We start from the raw sequence: 19,398 nt of genomic DNA on the forward strand, positions 1-19,398 counted from the left end.
ATGACAGATTACATGGTCCACAAAGCCTAAAAACTTTATGATCTGGCCCTTGCAGAAAAAGTATGTCCATCCCTGAACAAGTTTGTGTGTTTGTGTGTGTGCGTATTATCTATAAGCATGAAAACTTAGCATCATCCAACCACAGATACATCAAAGAATTGAAGGAAACAATATACAAACTAAACTGTCATCTCTTTATTCAATAAGATGTGTCTTTACAAGTTTAAAAAGACTGGACACCATTATCCTTTATGAATAATGCAGATAACCATTTTAAAAAACATTTTACTTGGTCGGGCACAGTGGCTCACACCTGTAATCCCAGCACTTTGGGAGGCCAAGGCAGGGGCAGATCACGAGGTCAGGAGTTCAAGACCAGCGTGACGTGACCAATATGGTGAAACCCTGTCTCTACTAAAAATACAAAAATTAGCTGGGTGTGGTGGCATATGCTTGTAATCCCAGCTACTTGGGAAGCTGAGGCAGGAGAATCACTTGAACCCGGGAGGCAGAGGATGCAGTGAGCTGAGATCGCGCCACTGCACTCCAGCCTGGGTGACAGAGCAAGACTCCATCTCAAAGAAACAAACAAAACCACTTTACTGACTGTATTGTGACACGTTTATTAAGCATGAACCCCTATCAGTACTCCTAAACTGTAAACAATGAGGAACTAAGGTGTCAAAAGAAACACATTAGGGATCATATTAATAGACAAAAACCTTTACATTTTCTTATTGCATTTACACAATCAACATACAATAAGCAAAACTGAATCCTTTCTAAGCAAACATTTTTGCATATACTGCCTTCTCTTTATCTTTCTGGGCCTTTATCTTTTGTTTGACTTTCAGCAGTTCTGCCTGGATAGCTGTAAAATAAATATGCAATGTGAGTTATTTCTCAAAATATCCAAAAACATTATGGTGACTAACAAACTGTTTTAATGTTAACTACCCCCTTGAAAAAACTTCTCCATAAAGTAAGTAAGCCCTAGTAACAGAAAATCTGAGCAATCTCACAAACAACAGAAATGAAACGTAATTTTAGAGGACTGTCAACTGAGAGAACTCAAGCACATCAAGACTTGCCTTCTCCCTCTACATTAGGGAACGGTAACTGCTTCCCTTGTTTCATTTTAGTAATAAGAGACCAAAGACATTTTGTAATATCCAGATCTAGTGTCACTATTCATAGTTGGTTTATTTGAAAAACAAGCTTATTTTTGTCATAGTTTCCTAAAACATATAACCAGTACTTCAGTACTAAGGTTATGGCTACATTCAGCTTGAAGAATGGTCCCAAATGTTAAATTTACCATGAATACTGTGTCTTACGATGCTGAGCTCTCGACTAGAATAACCAGAATAGGAACAGTCTCAAAGGATACCATAAGACAAACAGTATTTAGACATACAAAAAACTACAGAGATGATAACTTGAAAAATAAATAACGTGAAAAACTAGTATATTCTTGAGCGGGAGTAGAACGTAAGCTCTTTGAGGACAGGGACTTTGACTGTCTTGTTCATTGCTGTATGATAACGCCTGGCCCAACAGCAGGCATTCTGTAATATCTTTTGAACAAACATCTAAAATCTGGCAAAGTGAACAATGGTTCCTGAGGATACATTTTTAAATAACAAAACTAACTTTCACTACACAAGCTGCCAACTTACCTTTATCTTCTGGTGCTATCTCCTGTGCTTTCTTAAGATCAGCCTTTAATTGGAAAAAAACATTTAAGTTAGGTGTATGATTTATAAAGGTACTTGTCTATTTTAAAAAACATTTGGAACAAGATTTACCAATGCTTGATCATATTCTTTTAATCCTTGCCATCCTTGAGCTCTGCGGTACAATGCTTTGGTATTTGATGGGTCTATTTCAAGAGCCTACAAAAAAGTATAAAGCTAGTATTTATATCAAATTATTACATATTAAGCTTATATGCCAGATTTCAATTCATTGCCTATCAACTCCAAACCCATCCTTCACTGCTCTGTGAAAATGGAGCTGAAACCTGCAAATAGCTCTCCTCTGCCAGTGGGCAGTAAGTTTTGTCAGCAGAGGGCACTGAATGGACATGGGGGAGAAAGACATTTCTCTACCAGTTTCCAGTATGCTCCCCACACTGTGGTTTCAATCTCCCAAATAGGCCTGAACTAACACTTATGAGAGAAAATCATTTTGAAGAAAAATTTGTATATACTTTTTACTTGAATTGTAAGTTTTTTAGGAACATTAATAACTTAATAACTCTTAAGTTATAAACTCTTAAGTTTTTTTTTTTTAAAGACAAGGTCTCACCTCTGTGACCCTGGCTGGAGTACAGTGGCCTGATCACAGCTCACTGCTGCCTCAACCTCCCAAGCTCAAGTGCTTCTCCCACCTCAGCCTCCGAGTAGCTGGGACTACAGGTATGTGCCATCACACCAGGTTAATTTTTTTTTTTTTTTTTAAGACAGGGTTTCACCATGTTGCTCAGGCTGGTTTCAAACTCCTGGGATCAAGCAATCCACCCGCCGTGGCCTCCCTAAGTGCTGGAATTACAAGCATGAACCACCATACCCAACCTAGGTTTTTTCTTACAAAAGGTCTTTTAACCTAAGAGACTTTATGCATCAGGTCTCTCCCCTAGAACAAACATTTTAAAATTATCTTTTGTTTATGTAACATCTTTTAACGGCCCATACATAGATTTTATTATCTGCCTCACAGGTCAAAAAGAGATCCGGGCTGGGCACAGAGGCTCTTAACTGTAATCCCAGCACTTTAGGAGGCCAAGGTGGGTGGACAGCTTGAGCCCAGGAGTTAAGAGACCAGCCTGGGCAACATGGCAAAAACCCATCCTACAAAAAATGTAAAACTCAGCGGGGTATGGTGACGAGTGCCTGTAGTCCCAGCTACTTAGGAGGCTGAGGTGGGAGGATCACCCAAGCCCAGGAGGTTGAGGCTGCAGTGAGCTTTGATTGCACCACTACACTCCAGCATGGGTGACAGAGCAAAAAAAACAAACAAAAAAGAAACCCAGAGTGAAGACCCATCTTTTCTTTTGATAAGTTTTTTCCTCTGTTGTATGCTCCCTTCTAAATATATTCCTATCCCTTATGTCATCTACCCTACCAAATTAGGATCTCATTTTAGTTCTACTTGCTCTGAGCATAGCTAGTCTAGGTACATGGCTTAATATGTAAAATTCTTAAAATGTTTCATTTGGAAAACTTTTCAAACTGTACAACAGGGAAGAGAGTCATAATTGCTCTATTTGAGGAAGGTAAAACTGCCACCTTTCTAGCTTTATCAGTTAGCATACCTGGATGGCCCTCCTAAAGATAAATGACCTGTTCCAATAGAACCCATTCTCCATACACAAGTCCTGATGAACCTAAATTGAAACTGAATCACTTATTAAGCTTCTTGAGGGTATGGATCTTTTAATTAAAATAACTCGTCTCTGTTAGGTGCTTAAAATGTGCCAGGCACTACACTAAATGCCTTACATTATGTTATATAACTTTCTATAACTACTCCATGGTAGCTCACACCTGTAATCCCAGCACTTTGGGAGGCTGAGGCGGGTGGATCACCTGAGATCAGGAGATTGAGACCAGCCTGGCCAACATGGTGAAACCCTGTCTCTACTAAAAATACAAAAATTATCTGGGCATGGTGGCATACGCCTATAATCCCAGCTACTCGGGAGGATGAGACAGGAGAATCACTTGAACCCGGGAGGCAGAAGTTGCAGTGAGCCGAGACTGCACCACTAAACTCCACCCTGGACGACAGAGCCAGACTCCGTCTCAAAAAAAAAAAAAAAAAGAAGAAGAAGAAAAAAAGCCACACCTGACTGACTCCATAACCCACATTCTTAATCATTCCTAACTTTGTCTTCCAATGCCTAACATATAATAGGTGCTCTTAAGTAAATACATGAGCTGATATATGTGCTTCGAGAAAAAAAGGCAAGGATCTTCATGGCTGTTGAGTGACAGTTATAAGCAAAATGAATGCAGGGAAAGAATTGAGGGTCCAAAATATTTAGAAACAAAATGTTTTCTTAAGCCTCAATAGGTCCTATGCAATAAGATATATTAATATATATATAAATTGCTACTATTCAAACTAAGTCTTAATCCAACTTACTTAAAAAGTTCAAGATTAAACAGACTTACCTCCAAACAACTGTCAATTGCTCCCTGCCAATTTGACATCTTCAGTTTACAAGCACCAATATTCAGTACACAGCTTAAAGCTATAGGTTGCAGCTTGGCTCTATCTGCTGTCTCAATAACAGCCTTTGAACTGTCCACGTATCTGTAGAACGCATTAATAAAAGCAGTATGAAAGGCCACATAAACAGGAATTACTCTTCTTCTGTATGTCCAGAAGTGTTGTCATTTCTGATATAAAAAGCTCTAAAAATGCTATCAATAATCTTAATGATCACACTTTTTAAAATTTTTCTTAAGAAGGCTTAAAAAAAAATTATTTTTGTTCCAACTTTTTTCCCCAAAGTGTTCAAAGAGGCCAATGTAAGACCAATTCCCAAATCTAATTATGCACTAGTAACACTTTTCTATTTTTGAAACTCAGGTCTCCACTATGTACTTTCCAACATAATTATGTTTGGAACCAGGATTCTCATAATAGGAGAAGGGAATTCAATAGGGGAAAGATGAAGGAGAACTCTATTGCGTTGATTTTGCATTGTCCCTGAAAAGGGCCCAGAAACTGAGCACACTTGGCCCCCAGAATTTGGTTTCTAAAGCTTCCTTTCTCTGAAAGAAATCAGAGGTCCTTGGAAAAACTGCTGGATCAGATCTGAAAGCAAGGCAAGATGAGCTTAGAACATCTTGTGCAAAAAAGCAAGCAAGTGCTCACAGACTAATAGGAACATGCCAAAGGAAAGGGGCCTTCCACTGAACAAATCTGGAACCCTTTGGGCATGAAAAAGAATGACAGTAATAGTGTACTGACAAACAGAACTGAAAACTACCCATAAGAAATCCTCTAGTCCCTGCTACTTGGGAGGTTGAGGAGGGAGGATTGCTTGGGCCCAAAAGTTCCAGACCAGCCTGGGCAATATAAGGAGGCCTTGTTTCTATAAAAAGAAAAAGAAAAATATCCATAGGTCTATAGTGATACTTAGAAAATATGCAGGAGGCTCTTGCAAACAGAAGAATGCTAGTTAATAACTGTATGATGATAAAATTAGAAGATCAGTATAATAACAGATTCAGGCATGGATTTTCAATGATGGCAAGATCCACTGGGTGAAAGGTTGCTGGGGACTAGATATTCACACAATTTCACAGTACTACCTCAGACTACATAACAAATGCTTCTGGCTGACACTACTTTAACCACGTGTGTGAACTCAAACAGGCCAAAGGGAAATGTGTCTTCAGGATGTGATATCATAGGTGATACAAAACAACACCTAAGTCTTTTTGCCAAAATATTACACCTCAAACTAATCTTAAGGAAACAAACACATACAGATGGAAGTCTATAAAAACAACTGACTTGGACTCCACAAAAACGCAAATGAATAAAAAACCAGGGGAGGTAGGAAATGTAAGTAACTAAAGAGATACTATCACTAAATACAACATATAATCTTAGTTTGGCCCCAGGATTTTTCTAAAAAATTGAAACAACTGGGGATGCTGGAATATGGATTACTTTTTTATTTATTTTTTTTTTTTGAGACAGAATCTCACTCTGTCACCCAGGCTGGAGTGCAGTGGCATAATCTCAGCTTGCTGCAACCTCCACCTCCCGGGTTCAAGTCATTCTTGTGCCTCAGCCTCCTGAGTAGCTAGGATTACAGGTGTGCACCACCATGCCCAGCTAATTTTTGTACTTTTAGTAGAGACAGGATTTCACCATATTGGGCAGGCTGGTCTCCAACTCCTGACCTCAGGTGATCCACCCACCTTGGCCTCCCAAAGTGCTGGGATTATAGGCGTGAGCCACCATGCCCAGCCTAAATATGGATTGATATTACCTATCAATATTACTTTGGGGTGTTTTAATGGTATTGAACTTATGTAGAATGTCTTTGTTTCTTAGGAAATACATGCTGAAATACTTAGGGTAAAGTATCACAGTATCAACAACTTCCTATTAAAACAGTTCTGTAAAAACATAAACAGCAAAAGTTAAAAACTGGTGAATGTAAGTAAAACATATGAATAATTATGTACTACTCTTTCAACTTGTCTTTTGAAATTTCTCAAAATAAGCTGAGGGGAAAAAAAGGAAATGCAACTATTTCAATACAACTGCTTATTCAACAAGTAATTTGAAAAAATATAATGAGCAATTCTTAATTTTAGTTTATAATTCAATTTATAATTTCTTAAAAATAATTTGATAGAAATAATATTACCTTAAAACTTTTGCATATTTTTTAATGGCCATCTCCCAGTTCTGGGATTTGAAAAAAGTATTTCCAATATTTTTTAAGTCTTCTGTTATTAATAAAATTTTATCTACCTGTATAAAAAAATACAAAAATGTTGGATTTTAGTAAGTAATATAGATTAATGCTAGATTCTATCATATGAGAGACTGAAACAAAAACTCAAACTTTTAGTACTAAATATTTTCACTTACTAAAGTAATTAAAGTTTGACTAATCTGCAAGTACTCACGTCTTTTAAATCTACATCCGCATCCTCAGGGAAATCTGGATGACTGTCGCCAGAGCCATCTTTTGGGAATATTCCCCAGTCATCTCCTTCCTTCAATTCTCCACATTCTGCAATAATGCACAACTGTAAAAATAACCCTAAATTGTAGAAGTGCACTATCATAATAATGAGAGATAAGTTATACAGCTGAAGTCAGTGCAACACTGTCCACAGATTTATGTGAGGCTCATTTATTTACTATAATGCTGTTTTATACATTCCAACTAATATGACAATGTTACATTTACATAAGTGTTTTACTGCTACTTAGGAGCTCAATAAACACAGAACAAATTGGCAATTTTATCACTGTCTATGTAAGTGGCATCAGGTGGGGCATGAGCTTCCGGTTTACTACTATTCTCGTCACACACTGAGTGACAGCCTACCTCCTAGAAGTAACTGAGCTTCCAACTCCCACTCACCACTCACAACCCTGTCACTTAGGCTGGGTAGTATTACGGTCATTTAGGGGTTTTTCTTTTTCTTTTTTATTTTTTAAGAGACAGCTTCTCACTATGTTGCCAAAGCTGGTTTCCAACTCCTGGTCTCAAGTGATCCTCCCACCTCAGCCTCCCAAAGTGCTGGGATTACAAGCATGAGCTATCATGCCCAGCCAATATTAAGGTCATTTTGATTCACAGACATTAAGTACACAAGGGTCTTCAGAGATAATCTAGTCTAAACCCAGAAATAATTTAGACAGGAGAAAACAGGTGTGGAAAAGTTAAGTAACGAGGTCAAGGCCATGCCTCTAGTTAATGCTACAATCCAGACAAGATTTTAGGTTTATTATCCTCATGCTGCTATGTACTACTATACATACCGACTCAAAAGTTTTGCAGGTATAAGAAGGCTTAATGTAAACTAGCAAAGATAACCAAAAGAAAGTTGAAATAATAAAAATCTCCTTTAAAACTACCCTAATTGTCTTTCCCATTGCAGAACAGTTAAAAAAAAAAAAAAAAAAAAAAAAAAGTGGCAGATCCAGGCTCCTATACCCAAAATTATTGTAACATTTTTCCAGCTAATAATCACTGATCCTTTTACTTACATTTCTTTAATATTGCAACTAATAAGCTGGGCACGGTGGCTCATGCCTGTAATCCCGGCACTTTGGGAGGCCGAGGTGGGCGGATCACAAGGTCAGGAGTTCGAGACCAGCCTGGCCAACATGGTGAAACCCCGTCTCTATTAAAAATACAAAAAAAATTAGCCAGGTGTGGTAGCGTGCACCTGTAATCCCTGCTACTCTGGAGGCTGAGGCAGGAGAATAGCTTAAGCCCAGGAGGCAGAGGCTGCAGTGAGCCAAGATTGCACCACTGCACTCCAGCCTGTAACAGAGCGAGACTCCACCTCAAAAAAAAAAAAAAAGATAGCAACTAAGATAATAAGTGCGTTTCACTGTAACTTTTTACTTACTTTAGCAGGTTTTTCACCTTTCACTTCCACATTTTCCAATATCCTTGTCACTCCTATTCCTTTAATTACTTGGCCAAACACCACATGTTTCCCATCCAAATGAGGAGTTGGAACTGTTGTGATAAAAAACTGAGAACCATTTGTGTTGCGGCCTGCGTTTGCCATGCTCAGTAAACCCTCCCGATCATGCTGTAGAAATAAAAATCATTAAAAGAAAACCAAGGTTAGATGTGTTCTTTCTGAATCGTGTGTTAGTCTGAACTGTTCTTTTACTGAACATAAAACTGAGGTGCACTATACTACCATTTAGATCAAACTGTACTCTCTTTTACTTTTCACTTATGACATTTTTAATTACTTTTTTTTATAAACTGCAACCTTTAATTCACAAAACATGGGACACACTTAATCACTTTTTAAACTTTAAAAAACCTTATCAAAGTAAATAGGTGACAGAAACAATAGTCCGAGGGAAGCTTATTTCTAAACCGGCCATGAGAAGATACTTATACTTCACCTTTAAAATGAAGATGCAGCATTATGAAACTCTTGTCATATATTTTGCCCTTTTTATGATGAATGCTCTTTTTTTCTGGGAAGATCTGAATAGTCTTCCAAATTCATAAATATGCCTACAGTATGTTTTCCTTTACGTATCAATAAACTGGGAACAGTAATGGGATATTGAATTTACCCAAGACATTCAGTTTGATACTTTCCTAATCTCAAAAGAATCCAAATCATACAGGATTTGGATTAGGTTTTCATCCCAGATGAATCAACTCTTCAGAGAGTGCTCAAAAGAAACTGCTGCATGCATCTTGAAATCAAAATTCTACCTTGGCATAATACTGTCAAAGCATCTATGAAACCCAATTTCTGAACCTTTTCACTTTATCTCCTAGGCTTTCTAAATGTATTCCTTGTTGGTGCACGCACCGTAACTCTCATGTTATATAATGTCTCACGACACCCCCCCACCCCACCAAAATGCCTTTTACTCCCCTCAATCTAAATCAAATTCAGATTTTAAGGCCACCAAGTTTATAGAAAGCAAGAACCATGTATCTTGTCTATAGGCCCCTTTTCTCTATATCAACCTGATCATCACATAACCTTTAGTTTTCATCCTTCTGGTAGCTTCCTTTGGTACAACAGTAACTAGAACTTTATTTCCTTGACGTGTCTTTCCTCACCCACGTCCCTTTTTAAATTCTGCATCAATACTACGGTTCCTGCCTAACCAAATTTCAGCCACGTTGCCACCTTGCAAGACCCAGTCTGCACAGCCTACGTAGCCAGTCATTCCTCCTCAATGACTTCCATAATAATTCAGACTGCATTAATCACATCTTTCTCCTACAGTATACAGACAGTATGTATTAGCAATGTCATACAAGCAAGGTTATTCAATCAATTTAGCATTTATTTATATACTATTATCCTCCAGTAATTCCATGTATCTTAATCTTGTCTCTGAGGTAGGATTATAAATTCCTTGACATCAAGGCCTTTCATTTTTATAAACCTTTGGTGCCAGTGATAGTGCTGCACATAGAATTGTAGTCTCAATAGACACTGGCAGGAAGACTGATGACATTTTTTCAAATTATCCTAATAACCTTGCTCATATTTCTTATTTCTAAAAATATCACTTTACTTTTGTATTTACATGTCCATTCTTATAACTTGAATGATGCAATATACCCCCATTACATCTTGGGACAATGAAGATAAGAAGGCACAGGCACCACTAAAGTCCTTTAGGAGGTTGGACATTTAACTACATCTACTATTGTGCAAATCCCCTGACATCCTGGATATTAGTGATGGTTTTGTTGCTCTTCAAATTCAAGGATAAAGATGCACAAGTTACCATCCTTCCAACAACGAAAACATTTTTCCTGGAAACAATTTTGCCAGATGCTGGTCGCATGTAAAAACTCATTGGCTTAACTGAAGCATATAAAAACTGGATCACAATGAAATAATGCTAAATAAATCTTTACTGCATGAAAACTTTTCCATATTAAAGAACCGTTATTTACAAAAGTGATTCCTTTTACAAGAAATGGGAGAATCTAAGCACACTTGAGACATTTTTTGGTGTCTTAATCCAACAAGTATTCCAGATATATAATGATCTTTTTATCAGCAATAACATTACCTTATAGTGGAAATTTTCATCTTCAAATTTTTCACCATAAATACTTTCTCCACCTGTCCCATTCTGATTTGAGAAGTCTCCACCCTGAATCATAAATTTCTTAATAACTACAAAAAAGGAAATGGCTATTAGTGACTGAGACATGGATGCCTTTAGCAATGCTTACTAATGGATATGTGTGTAACACAACTTTCTAGTGCATTACTCTAGTCATGTCACTCTCTTGTCTGCCCTTCCCCACCCGTCCCCGCAATTTCAAATGGGTCACGCTTTTCACCGTCTGAATCCAACCTACTTTCCCTGCCTGATCCCCGCTAACATTCAGAAAATCGGTTCAAATGATACCTCCCCTATAAAACTGTCACTGAAATCCCAAAGCTCTATGTCCTAATTTTTCTCCCACAGTATCTTGACTCTGCCTACATAACATACGGCATTATGATCTGCCCCTTCCAGCAAACAATGATGTCCTTAAGTACACCAACTGTATTGTTTTACATCCTCGTAACTATGTGCATGTACACATATTAGTTACTCAACAATGTCTGCTGAATAAAGACCAATTATTCCCAGTAGATTTGTACTGCCCTAATGGAAAATTTTCAGCAAATATATCACTTTGTGTCAAAGGTTACCAAGACTGCTTTCATGTTCAGAGAACCCTAGAGCCCACACAAATCAGTATTTGGTGGGATCACAGTGGTAACGATACACAGTGAGATGATGAGGGCGAAGACACAGGCTGAATCTGGAAAAATCCATATGCAAGCTTCCTTATGCTTTCTCCCTCCCATGAAGTGCCACAGAACACACACTTCCCCCAGCAACAAAAATGCAGCAACATGTACACAGTATCTCTGCCCAGGAAAGCCAATTAGACACTCAGCACCCAAGGTATTTATTGGGCACACTCCACCTAATATGTACCAAAATTCCAGACTCCCCAAAAGAAAGCACACGTTCATGTTTGTACAAATAGACTAGGCAGAGTAAATCACTCTATTTAGGAAATGGCTCAAGTGTCAAGTTCCCCAACTCCAACCAAGTGCTACTCTTGCAGGCAGACCTTTCTAAGGATAGCAGTCTCACACTTGCTATGTTAAATATTTTCTGCATGTAGTTTATTAGCATATTTTGAGTTTTTATTAAACATGAAAGTAAATAGTTTAAATACTTTTTAAAAAGTTAATTTTTTCTTAATAAATCGTTTAAAAAAACATTGCTCATGTGATTATTGCTTATTTGCCTATTTATTAAACAAATATTTACTGAGTTCCTACTCAATAACTATACTAGACACTGAAAACAAAATGGTGAAAACATACAGTTCTTGAACCCATAGAGCCTGCAGTCTATTAGGAGAGCCATTATCACTAAACAAAAGTATGATTCATTACCAAGTGTGATAAGCAGTAGAAAAGGGCATATTTTGACCACATTATCACCCATGTGCCCAAAACACTGAATCTTCAAATCTGCTGCCTTCCCAAGCACTCATGTCCCAAAATTACACATAACTTTTTTGTTACCAGGCAATGAAGCTACCTAAGCTCGGCTGACTATGGCCTTCCTTTCTCCATCAAATCATCTTAGAGTGAAGAAGAATGAGAAGATGGGTAAAGCCAGGGAAGTCCATTTCTCTACAGATAAACCTTAGTACCATGAGTAATTCCACCTCGCACAGCCTAACCTTTAAGAAACTGAGTTACTGCCTCAAATGGGGAAGCTAATAGTACTTTTTGAGCTTCACTTCCTACTTAGCGTTTTCTTCCCTAACTCCTAAAAAACAGGACTTGTCTATGTGAAGAATAACAAGATTCAGAAAATTTACACATACTTCGATGAAAAGGGCATCCTTTGAAATGGAGAGGTTTCCCAGTCGTGGGTCCAATGCCTTTTTCTCCTGTACACAGTGCACGAAAATTTTCCGCAGTTTTGGGTACAATATCTGCAAACAATTCTAAGACAATTCGACCAACTAAAAGAAAAGAAAATCTTGTCAGTATGCAAAACAACCAAATAGGCAAATGATAAAAAGGTTGGTATAATTATGGTAGCAGATCAATCATGAATTACCAAGTTCCCTTTTATTGTAATTTTTCTTCTTTGCAATTTCAAGAACACCACACATTGTTACTAACTATAGTCATTATGTTATACAGTAGATCTCTTGAATTTATTCCCCCTTTCTAACTGAAATTAGGTCTCTTGTGATCACCATCTACCCAACCCCTGAAATCCATCATTCCATTCTCTACTTCAAGGTCAGCTTTTTAGAAACCACATGTAAGTGAGATCATGCAGTTACTTGTCTTCCTGTGCTCAGCTTATTTCATGTAACATAATGTCCTCCATATTAATTCACATTGTCAAAAGTGACAAGATTTCATTATTTTTTATGGGTGACTAGTACTCCATTATGCACATATACCACATTAAAAAAAAATCCATCTGTAGATGGAAACCTAGTTTGATTCCATTATCTTGGCTATCATGAATAATGTTATAATAGTGCAGATACCTCTTTGACATACAAACTTCATTTCCTTTGAATATACTTACTAGTAGAATTAGTGAATCTTATTGTCATTTTTCTAATATTCAAATTTAGTCTACCTACTGTCATATAGGTATATAAACAGATTTGAAACATCATACCAAGGATCATAACCAATTATAGTAGCCAAAAGATTAGCACCATGTAAGAGATATCATTCAATACAAATAGTTTTAAATCCTGAATAATTTCTTCAAGAGGTACTGAGAATCTCCAATCAGCAAGCAACCAACAGGAGAAAATTAAACAGTCTTTGGATGGGTGAACTGGCCACGTGTTATGTATACCTGCAGCCTTTGTGCTCTGAGCAAACTGCCTCGTGCAGCCTCTGAAGCAAAAGCTGTAAAAGTTCCTCCTCTAGACAGCACGTAAGACAGGTGAGAATAAACCTAGCCCTAGCTAGTTGCAACAAACTGAATGTACGTGTAAACGTGTGTGTGTCCTGTACACGCATTCAAATACACTGCCTGGCCAGCAATTCTAACATGTTCCAGAACAAGGCCAATCCAGTTACAAAGCAACACGCTCCCTAATTCACCAGGCCTTAGGAACTTCTGAGCGGCTATGTAACCTAGGCAACACCATCACTACATTGAGCGCATTTTCCCAATGGCAAATTAAGAGAAAATGCTGGCCCATCTGAATGGACCTCTAAGTTAAGAATCAGTAATAAAGCAAAGGCAATAAGCAAACAAGTCCCTTTAACGTATAAATAATACAGCACGTGCTGATATATTATCTCATGTGGCAAATATAGTTCCTAGGACCCCGCAGACGCATATCCCAGGATATGCTTTCTGAACTGTCCCACTGCAAACATAAAATAATCTTATTTCATGCTAACTTGGTAGTGCAGAGGTGGCATGGAAGTGTAACCAAATCAGGAGAGGCAAACCTAAAGGACGCCACAATTCCCGAACTAGAAATTTCCAGAAACTTCCGCACGACCGATGGCATTGATACAAAGGCGCTGGATCGATCTAGCCCTAGATGCCCGGGCTTGCTCCGGTGGACCAGTCTAGGCAGCCATCCCCTCCGCGACACTGAGCAGCCACCGGCCGGAGCCGCCTTCCACCCTTGGAATCTCCCAAATCCAGGGAACCCCCGCCTTCTCGGGGCTTTTCCGCCAGTGTCAGACTCCGCTCACCTCGCTCCCCTCCTATGTCCACGTCAAAGAAGACTCGAGGGTTACTGGGGTTGGAGGGCTTGACTTGGGGGGACGGATGCGACATCTCGACTTGCAGACGCGTTTGGACGCAGGATCCCCGCACCTCGTGGCCGCCCGGCACCTCAAACTCCAGAGCGCTAGTCTCCGCCGGAGACTAGCAGCGACGCTGACCGGCCACTTCCGGCGCGAGACCGGAAGCCATGGTCTGACTTCCGACACCGCCCCGCTCCCCCGCGCGGTGTTTCAAAGCTCGTGAGCGACTTCGTAGCGAGAACCGCGTACCCTCCGCCACCTCTTCCTGGCTTCTCACTTCATGGAAGTTACGGTCCCATTTCTCATTATTCTTCTCGCTTGTGTTTCGTTGTCTTTCCTACCATCGTGGCGTGGAGAGCTTTGGAGTCAGCCCCATGCTAGCGTCAGCTCTGCCACCGACTTGGGTGTGATTTCTCAGAAACTCAGTTTGCTCGTCTGGAAAAAGAGAATAAAAACGCTGACCTCGGAAGGTCGTTTTGAGGATTAAAGACGTGAATCAGTGCAATGCCTGGCACAAACTGGTGGTACCCAACCAATAGGAGCCTTATCATTGCCATGTCGTTGCAATTTGATGTTCACATTACAATGTAAGTGATAAGGATTAGACTAAACGCTCCAAACAGCTAAAGCCGAGAGGCCAGAAGAGAGCACAGTTTTGATTCCTGATAAAACTATCTGGCTGGGCGAGGTGGCTCACGTCTGTAATCCCAGCACTTTGGGAGGCCGAGGCGGGCGGATCATTTGAGGTCAGGAGTTCGAGACCAGTCTGACCAACATGATGAAACCCCGTCTCTACTAAAAATACAAAAAAAAATCAGCTGGGCCTGGTGGCGCATGCCTGTAATCCCAGCTACTCGGGAGACTGAGGCAGGGGAATCGCTTGAACCCGGGAGGAGGAGGTTGTAGTGAACCGAGATCGTGCCACTGTACTCCACACTGGGTGACAGAGCGACACTGTCCCCCGCAAAAAAAAAAAAAAAAAAAATACTGTATTACTATAGCCCACTTTTCCTTTATGGGGAATCTGTGTAAAACATTTACTTTCTACATATATATGTGTGTGTATGTGTATATATATATGAGGAGAACATAGTCTTGCCTCTTAATAAAGCCTGATTTTGGAGAAGAGTGGCAATTCCCTGTGTAGATGCTTTGCCTTGTAGTTCTGTTGGAGCTCAGCAATTTGGATTCAGCCTGAGACTGACTTTATCAATAAAGCATGAGATATCCTTAGATGCTTAACATTTTTTTTTTCTTATGAGGAAGTAAAAAGTATTGGAATCCAGCACTCAAATTATGTCTCAAAAGCCAGGAGCCTTGTGTCAACAGCAGCAGCCAGAGTGGCTTTTTGGAAGGAAAGACTAATGCTGATTTTCCCCTATCAGAACTGCCACCATCCCTCCAGATGAAGGCTCCTGCCCTATTTGCTACCTGGTCTTAGGATATGTAAAAGTTAGAAGGGTTATGGTTAAAGAATAACTGGTTCCTATTCTCAATTTGAATTTGCCTATGATGTTATACACTGGACGAAGCACGAAAGTTGATGTTAAAAAAGGAAAAAAAAAGCAAAAGCTTGAAGTTCTGACTACAGCATATACTAGGAATGTTACCAAAGAAAAGTCACATAATTTCTCTGAACCCTTCTCATTTCCTTTTCAGTAAAATGCCAAAGAACAGGGTATGAGAATGGAAAAAGATAATGTGTAAGCATTTGCCTTGTAATATCTAAAGCATTCTTATACACTCTATTTTAAATCACTGAAAATTAGACACTATGGTGCCCGAAGTTGTTTTAAAATAACCTGGAGTCAGGTAAGCGGGTGGGGTTGTGGATGAAACATAATTGGCCAGGCAGATGATTGGTGCCTGGGAGTTTATTATACTCCTCTTCTTTATTTTGCACATTTACATTTTTTCACAATAAATATTTTAAAAAGTAAAAGAGAAATTACATGTAGTACTAGGTACTCATAATAAAACCAATTTGTTGGCCGAGTGTGGTGGCTCATGCCTGTAATCCCAGCACTTTAGGAGGCCAAGGTGGGTGGAAGGCATGAGCCCAGGAGTTCAAGACCAGCCCAGACAGTGTGGTGAAACCTCATCTCTACAAAAAAAACTTGTTCTAAACAATAAATAAATAAATAATAAAATAAAACCAATTTATGAAGTCATTTTTAATTAAAATACCAACATACCTTTTGTGAAAAAATAAACAATAGGTGTTGGTGAAATTTTAGGACAAATCAGTAAGGATGTTACATTGATTGAATTTTTCTGCATAATCACAAATTTGCCTCATTAACAAAATGCATACCTACATAGGCATGCCCACATAGATAACTCAGCAAAAGTTGATTCAATTATATGACAAATATTTAGCTCTTACTGTTACTATATGCCAGCCTCCATTCTGAGTGCTAATGATACAATGATGAAAAAACATAATCCTTATCTTTTTTTTTTTTTTTCTTGAGACAGGATCTCATGCTATCACCCAGGCTGGAGTGCAGTGGTGCAATCACAGCTCACTGTAGCCTCAACCTCCTGGACCCAAGTGATCCTCCCACCTAGCCTCCTGAGTAGCTGGGACTACAGGCACATGCCACCATGCCCGGGTAATTTTTTTTTTTAATTCTTAAGTGTAATTCAAAATGATTCCCTATCAGATTTCCTTACTGATCCTTTCAAATTCCAGCACATTAAAATTAATATAAAATGTTAATTTCTTATGTTCTCCAATTCCTGGTGTTTATTCATGGTATTTATTCATGGTGGTTCCCTGAAGACCCAGGATGACTCAGAACAAAACTTCCATGTCCCTTGATAAACAAGAGCATCAAAATCATTCATTAATCCAGTCTCATATCTGGGCTGCAAACTGATAACTTATACTTTGTCTCCTATATATCACAATAAGTTCACATTAACACTTTTTTTCTGATCTACTAGCTTAAATTTAGCATTTTAGTAGAGATGAGGTTTCGCCTTATTGCCCAGGCTGGTCTTGAATTCCTGGGCTCAAGCATTTTACCCACGTTGGCCTCCAAGAGTGTTGCAAGCGCGAGCCACCACGCCTGGCCCCTTATCCTTAACTACACAAATTATACAGTCTTTTGGGGGAGAAAGACTATTGAATAAACCTCTACAATGCAATATAATTAGTGTTTTAATAGGAAAAAGACAGTCACATTCAGCACACAGCAGGGGGCACTGAACACAGTAGCCTTTTCTAAGGTCAGAAATATGAGTAAGATCAGTCACAGCAGCATATGTGGCAAGTAAGACAGGTAAGGAGGGAACAGGTAAAAAGCACCTTCAAAGCGGGGGGGAACTACATATACTTATAAAGTGAAATTGGGCAACAAGAATGTTATTTCTCCATGAGAAGCCAGTTTTTCAGATAGTACTGCTACTTCAGGTGGGTCTGGACCACTTGTGTATTAGTCCATTTTCACACTACTATAAAGGAATACCTGAGACTGGGTAATTTGTAAAGGAAAGAGGTTTAATTGACTCACAGTTCCACATGGCGCAGGAGGCCTCAGGAAACTTACAATCATGGCGGAAGGTGAGGGGGAAGCATGCTTGGACCTTCTTACGTGGCAGCATGAGATAGAAGAGTGAGGAGTGGAGCGGGAACAGCCCCTTATAAAACCATCAGATCTCATGAGAACTCACTCTCACAAGAACAGCATGGAGAAACCACTTCCATGATCCAGTCTCCCTAGACACATGGGGATTGTGGGGATTACAATTCAGGATGAGATTTGGGTTGTGTCACAAAGCCTAGCCATATCAACTGGCTTCAACGTTGAAATCAGAAATCATACTTTGGTTTATATATTTGTCCAACTCCTTCAGATTGAGTTTTCAGAATGACTAACAGTTTTATAACCTAGCCCATTTTATCACTGAAATAGAAAGGAAAAGGAACACTAAGAGGAACAAACCCAAAGGTACCCTAATTTATTTTTCCATAGCACTTATAGCTTTGTAATATACTGTTTACTTATTTATTTCACCTACTCATTAAAAATCAGCTCCTTGGGAATGATAGATAGTAAGAGGAGTTTAAAAAAACAAAATTTAGCTCCACAAGGACAAGAACCTTTTTTTTTTCATTACTCTATCCCCAGCACTTCTAACAGTGCCTGACACATAGTAGGTGCTCAGTAAATATTTTTGAATGAATGAGTTATACAAAATACTAATGCCTTTGAGAATTTTATAAAATAATGTTAACAAGAGATTTTATTTCCATACCTTCAAGTGTAATTCAAAATGATTCTCTGTATCAGATTTCCATGCTGATCCTTTCAAATTCCAGCACATTAAAATTAATATCAAATGTTAATTTCTTATGTTCTCCAATTCCTGGTGTTTATTCATGGTATTTATTCATGGTGGTTCTCTGAAGACCCAGGACGACTCAGAACAAAACTTCTGTGTCCCTTGATAAACTAGAGTGTCAAAATCATTCACTAATCCAGTTTCATGTCTTGGTTGCAAACTGTTAACTTATTCTTGGTCTCACATGTATCACAATAAGTTCCCATTAACATTTTTATTCTGATGTACTAGCTTCAATTTAACATTTTATTACAAGAATTGTCACACATATGCCATAGCCTCTCAACCATTATTATCATGATGAATATACTTAGGTAAGCGTATCTTCTCTGCCATCAGAATTCTGGAGTTCACATTCAGTCTCTAACAGATCATAGTTTGTGCCTTTGGACGAGTTACTTAGCCTCTTTGTGCCTCACTTTCCTCATCTGTAAATTAGAATAATAATATGTATCTCCTAAGGTTATTATGAAGATGAAATGAAGATTAGGTTAAAGTGTTTCAGTATCTGACACATAGTAAGTACTCAATAAGTGTAAGCAATTATTAACCATAAGTAGCTAATACTTCATTATAGTAGTTACTAACATCAACATATTTCAAAATGAATGTTAAAACTGCAAAGAGGTTTTGAGGATTTCTTTGCATTCTTACAAGGAAAAAAAGTGAGTCTTCCTGCTCTGCAGGTTTCTGGGTGTAAAAGATTAATTCAGATTCTCACTATGTCTAGGTTTTTCACAGCAAAGCAACAGCTTTATATAAACTGTCATATTCCTAGAACCAAACCAAATAAAAGAATTGTCCCTTTCAAACCACTCAGAACTGGATCTCTAGTGAAAAGATAAACCTTTTCCTAGAAAACACTTGTCCTACTGTCAGTCTGCTTACCTGGAATAGGACGTCTGAGTGCTGACATCTTGTCTGTCCTTAGCAAGGAAAAGAGCAGGAGAGAGACAATCATGCCCCGTTTCTTAGGGCTGAGGACACAGTTTCATCT

General features: G+C 38.7%; 1 protein-coding gene across 3 annotated transcripts; it reads right to left on the minus strand.

The window, feature by feature from the left end:
• Positions 1–173: 173 nt before the first annotated feature.
• PPID (peptidylprolyl isomerase D) lies at positions 174–14,200 on the minus strand. Of its 3 annotated transcripts, none has more exons than XM_045391875.3 (10): positions 13,998–14,200; positions 12,131–12,271; positions 10,294–10,400; positions 8,127–8,315; positions 6,666–6,788; positions 6,401–6,507; positions 4,179–4,320; positions 1,809–1,895; positions 1,680–1,722; positions 174–871 (listed from the first exon to the last, which is right to left on the minus strand). In XM_045391875.3, exons 1-10 carry the CDS (start codon positions 14,080–14,082, stop codon positions 783–785), a joined length of 1,113 nt encoding a protein of 370 aa, XP_045247810.1. In that variant the 5' UTR covers positions 14,083–14,200; the 3' UTR covers positions 174–782. The 3 variants fall into 3 exon arrangements, with proteins under 3 accessions (XP_045247810.1, XP_073896783.1, XP_045247812.1); XM_074040682.1 differs by having other exon boundaries at positions 13,746–14,200; XM_045391877.3 differs by lacking the exon at positions 6,666–6,788.
• Between the last annotated feature and the right edge of the window lie 5,198 nt (positions 14,201–19,398).

The sequence above is a fragment of the Macaca fascicularis genome, chromosome 5 (assembly GCF_037993035.2).
Source record: "Macaca fascicularis isolate 582-1 chromosome 5, T2T-MFA8v1.1".
In the NCBI taxonomy this organism is placed as follows: domain Eukaryota; kingdom Metazoa; phylum Chordata; class Mammalia; order Primates; family Cercopithecidae; genus Macaca; species Macaca fascicularis.